Source organism: Crocuta crocuta, unplaced genomic scaffold (assembly GCF_008692635.1).
Source record: "Crocuta crocuta isolate KB4526 unplaced genomic scaffold, BGI_CrCroc_1.0 scaffold352, whole genome shotgun sequence".
Taxonomy (NCBI): Eukaryota; Metazoa; Chordata; class Mammalia; order Carnivora; family Hyaenidae; genus Crocuta; species Crocuta crocuta.
This window is the reverse complement of record NW_027532169.1, coordinates 2,788,826-2,792,817: the sequence shown is the minus strand read 5'-3', so window position 1 is coordinate 2,792,817 and position 3,992 is coordinate 2,788,826. Positions and strand designations below refer to the sequence as shown.

At 58.3% G+C, this 3,992-nt stretch overlaps 1 protein-coding gene across 1 annotated transcript in view; it reads left to right on the top strand.

The window, feature by feature from the left end:
• Nucleotides 1-3,992, top strand: part of ITGA3 (integrin subunit alpha 3) — a 33,007-nt gene that overhangs the window by 21,698 nt on the left and 7,317 nt on the right. The window contains exons 16-23 of the mRNA XM_077776862.1: nucleotides 31-178; nucleotides 445-513; nucleotides 1,129-1,208; nucleotides 1,318-1,395; nucleotides 2,191-2,293; nucleotides 2,442-2,624; nucleotides 2,832-2,954; nucleotides 3,736-3,849. Of these exons, the coding sequence (XP_077632988.1) occupies nucleotides 31-178; nucleotides 445-513; nucleotides 1,129-1,208; nucleotides 1,318-1,395; nucleotides 2,191-2,293; nucleotides 2,442-2,624; nucleotides 2,832-2,954; nucleotides 3,736-3,849 (898 nt within the window). The remainder of the gene's footprint in view (nucleotides 1-30; nucleotides 179-444; nucleotides 514-1,128; nucleotides 1,209-1,317; nucleotides 1,396-2,190; nucleotides 2,294-2,441; nucleotides 2,625-2,831; nucleotides 2,955-3,735; nucleotides 3,850-3,992) is intronic.

Here is a 3,992-nt window from a genome sequence, read left to right as displayed (position 1 = left end):
GGCTCACCCGGGTCTCCTTTCCCGCCTCAGGCTGCACTACAGCAAAGACGTCCGGAAACTACACCTGAGCATCAACGTGACCAACACCCAGAGCAGGGAGCGGGCTGGGGAAGACGCCCATGAGGCGCTGCTCACCCTGGCGGTGCCTCCCGCCCTGCTGCTGTCCTCAGTGCGCCCCGTGAGTGCCCTCCGCGGAGCCAAGAGCCCAACTAGGGCTACACCGAGCATTTGCATCCTTACATGCACGGCATTTACTTGTGCTCTTATTTATCCTGCGCCCACCCTCCTTCCTATGCGCTCGGCTTCCTCGGGTGCTTGCAGTGTCTCTAATGCTAGGAGAACCCGGGTATTCAAGCCTCAATGGCATCCGACCCAGCGTCACAGGGAAGGGGCTGGAGAAGCCCTTCTCTGACCACCCAGGCCTGATTTGTCATCTTGCCTCAGGCTGGGACGTGCCAGGCCAATGAGACCATCGTCTGTGAGCTGGGGAACCCCTTCAAACGGAACCAGAGGGTGAGTGCTGGCCAGGCCTTCCCAGCCCTGTGGGTCCCAGGCTGCTACTCTGATGAGCGCCTTGACCATACTTCTGCCTGCCTGCTTCCCAGGCTTGCTTAAAGCAAAGAGCCAGGGTAGGAGACAGGGAGATATAGGGGTGGGGCATGAGGAGAGACCCAGAGACTAAGGAACATGGGGCCGCTAGGGAGCTACACACAAAGCTCGAGCAGCTGGAGGTGAGGAGCTGGATTCTGCTGAGCACCTACTGTGTGCCAGGCGCCGAGTCCAACAGTGGGCACTTTGTTTATGCTGTAATTCTCAAAACCTTCTGAGGAGGTAGATACTGTTTTACAGGAAGAAGATACAGGCTTAGAAAGTACAGTAACTTGCTCTAAGTCTTGTAGCTTGAAAGCATCGGAGATGCCATTGACATGAAGGGGGAAGGGAAGCAGGCTGAGGCTAGCGAGGTGAAAGAGTGGACTCAGGCGGCCAGGCGGAGACCGCTTGCTCACAACGAGGGAAGGAGGCCAGAGAGCCAACTCCGGAGTGTAGCGTTCGGCCCCTCTCTCCCCTGTGGCATCACTCCTGCCCGGCCCTGAATGCCCCTCTTTGCCTCACTGGCCCTCGTGGCAGATGGAGCTGCTCATCACCTTCGAGGTCAACGGAGTGACTCTGCACACCAGGGAACTGCAGACGCAGCTGCAGCTCTCCACGTGAGTGACCGCAAAACCAGTCAGTGTCAAGGGTGAGGTGCCCTGGGGCCCTCCTCCAACCCCAGCCTCAGCTGACACATCTCCCTTCCCCCCTGCATTCCCTCCCCAGGTCAAGTCACCAGGACAACCTACAGCCCGTGACCCTGACTTTGCTGGTGGACTACACGCTCCAGGCCTCACTCAGCATGTGGGTGCCACCCCTCCCCGGCCTGCTGTGCCTGTGCTGGGGGCCCCCTGTCCTCAGTGTGGCTCCCAAGCTCCTTGGACATAGCTCTCTCGGGCCTGGGGTCCTCAGGCCTCTGCTTCCCCTGGGTTATCCCTTCCTTTAACCACAACAATCACTATCATCATCATCATCATCATCATCATCATCATCATTCCCTTTGGAAGGCAGGTAGCAGTGGAGAAATCAGCCACCCAGGGACTCAGGCGTTGGTGCAGCCCTGCCGTTTCATGAGAGCTCATTGTGCTCAGAATTTTTTTAATTTTTTTGCTTTCATTATTTATGTTTGATAGAGAGAGAGACAGAGCATGAGCAGAAGATAGGCAGAGAGAGAGGGAGACACCAAATCCAAAGAGGCTCCAGGCTCTGAGCTGTCAGCCCAGAGCCTGACGCCAGGCTCGAACCCACAAACCGTGAGATCATGACCTGAGCCGAAGTCGGACGCTTAACCGACTGAGCCACCCCTGTGCCCCATGTGCTAGGAATTTTCTATACTCATTGACTTCCCACGACAGCCCCATGACATAGTAAGTGTTATGAATGCCATTTTACGGATGTGGAGACCGAGGTTTCCAGTTTCCTGGGAGCACAGATAACTTGCTTAAGGAATAGCTGGCACACAGCTAGTAAACGCAAAGCAGGGATATATCTCAGGTCTGCCTGAAGTTAAAGGAGCTGTGGTTCACCTACCTCGGTGCCCACCCCCTCTGCCAGGGCCCCTCCTGCCCCCTCAGACTCCAGCATCTTTCTTACTCTTAGGGTGACTCACCGGCTCCAGAGCTTCTTTGGGGGAACAGTGATGGGCGAGTCTGGCATGAAAACTGTGGAGGACGTGGGAAGTCCCCTCAAGTATGAATTCCAAGTAAGGGGGCTGCTGGGACCCTGGGTGGGGACTGCCGGGAAGGGGTGGGGGAGATGGGTCTGGGGCCCGAGGGTATGAGGGTTGAGGATGTGTGAGAAGGAGGTGATTTCCCAGGAGGCAGTGGCCATGACACCCCTTGTGCCCACAGGTGGGCCCAATGGGGGAAGGGCTGGCCGCCCTGGGGACCCTGGTCCTAGGGCTGGAGTGGCCCTACGAAGTCATCAATGGCAAGTGGCTGCTGTACCCTACAGAGATCACCATCCACGGCAATGGGTCCTGGCCCTGCCAGCCACCTGGAGACCTTGTCAACCCTCTGAATCTCACTCTGTCGGTAAGGACACCAGGACACCATCGGGGATCTTTCATTTACATCTCATTTGCATTGCAACTCATTTGCATGCTGCCGGGCAGAGAGTCCCATGCCTTGCCCTCCCTCTCCACATACCCCTTTAGGAGCCTACCTCTCCCCCTTCCCTCCGTCCTCCCCCCACTCTGCTCCCACCCCTTCCTCCCAGCCAACCCCTTCTTCCCTCTTCAGGTCCCTGGGGACAGGCCGCCATCTCCACAGCGCAGGCGGCGACAGTTGGACCCAGGAGGAGGCCAGGGTCCCCCGCCAGTCACTCTGGCTGCTGCCAAGAAGGCCAAGTCTGAGGCCCAACTGGTGAGTGGCCAGGGCAAGGTTGGAAGGGAGCGTCCCCACCCATCACAGTGTGGGTGCGCACGAGGGGGCCCTGAAGCAAGGTTGATGGGTGCTGATCACCAGGAGACCCCAGTCTGATGAGGTGATGATGTGACCCGTGGCTTGAGGAGCCCCTAGTCAGAGGGAGGAGACTCCTCTCCCACTCTCCGTGGCCTTCGGCGGCAGCCAGTACGGTGGGCCAAAGGAAGAGACACTGGCTTCCTGAGAACCCTATCCTGTTGGGGGGACATAGCGGCTTAAAGTCTTGGACATTAGGACTGATGAATGGGGACAGACTGAGGAATGCGGGGCAGGGAGATGTGGGTGGTGCAGGGTGCCCTCTGCCCGAAGGGAGAAAGGAACAGGCCTGGGAAGCATGTTGAGGACCAGCTGAGTGAAGAAGGAGGAGGCGGTGTTCCCCGGTGTCCCCGGGAGGTGTCCCCCGGTAGCAGGAGCTGGCATGAACAAAGGCTCAGTGGGGGAGGGGGCTAAGAAGGGGGTGTTGGCCGCCGGGCCCCATTTATATACAACAGGATCGGATTCCATGTTATCTATGCCCCTGGCAACTATCTGTGCTTGGCCTAAAGAATGTGACTTAAAATGTGTAAGTGGGGGGGGGAGGGGTGGGTGCGAGTGGAAGGCTGAGGTAGGACCCCTTCCGGTCAGCCATGGGCGGGTCTAAGCGCGGGGAAGAGCCAAAGGTGAGGGGCGAAGCATGAAGCATGCGTAGACCCAGCCCGTCTCCTGTCCCTTGTCACCTCAGAAATGTGATAGTGACCGCACCCGCTGCGTGTGGCTGGAGTGCCCCATTCCTGATAGTCCAGTCATCACCAACGTGACAGTGCGGGCACGAGTGTGGAACAGCACCTTCATCGAGGTCAGTGTCTGGGTGCGGAGGTCACTGCCCCCCTTCCAGGGTGAGGCGAGCCTCACGGAGAGGGTGAGGCTGGGGTCACAGCAAGGCCTTATGTGCATTTGTGTGCCTTGTGTGTGTGCGTGTGTGTGTGTGTGTGTGTGTGT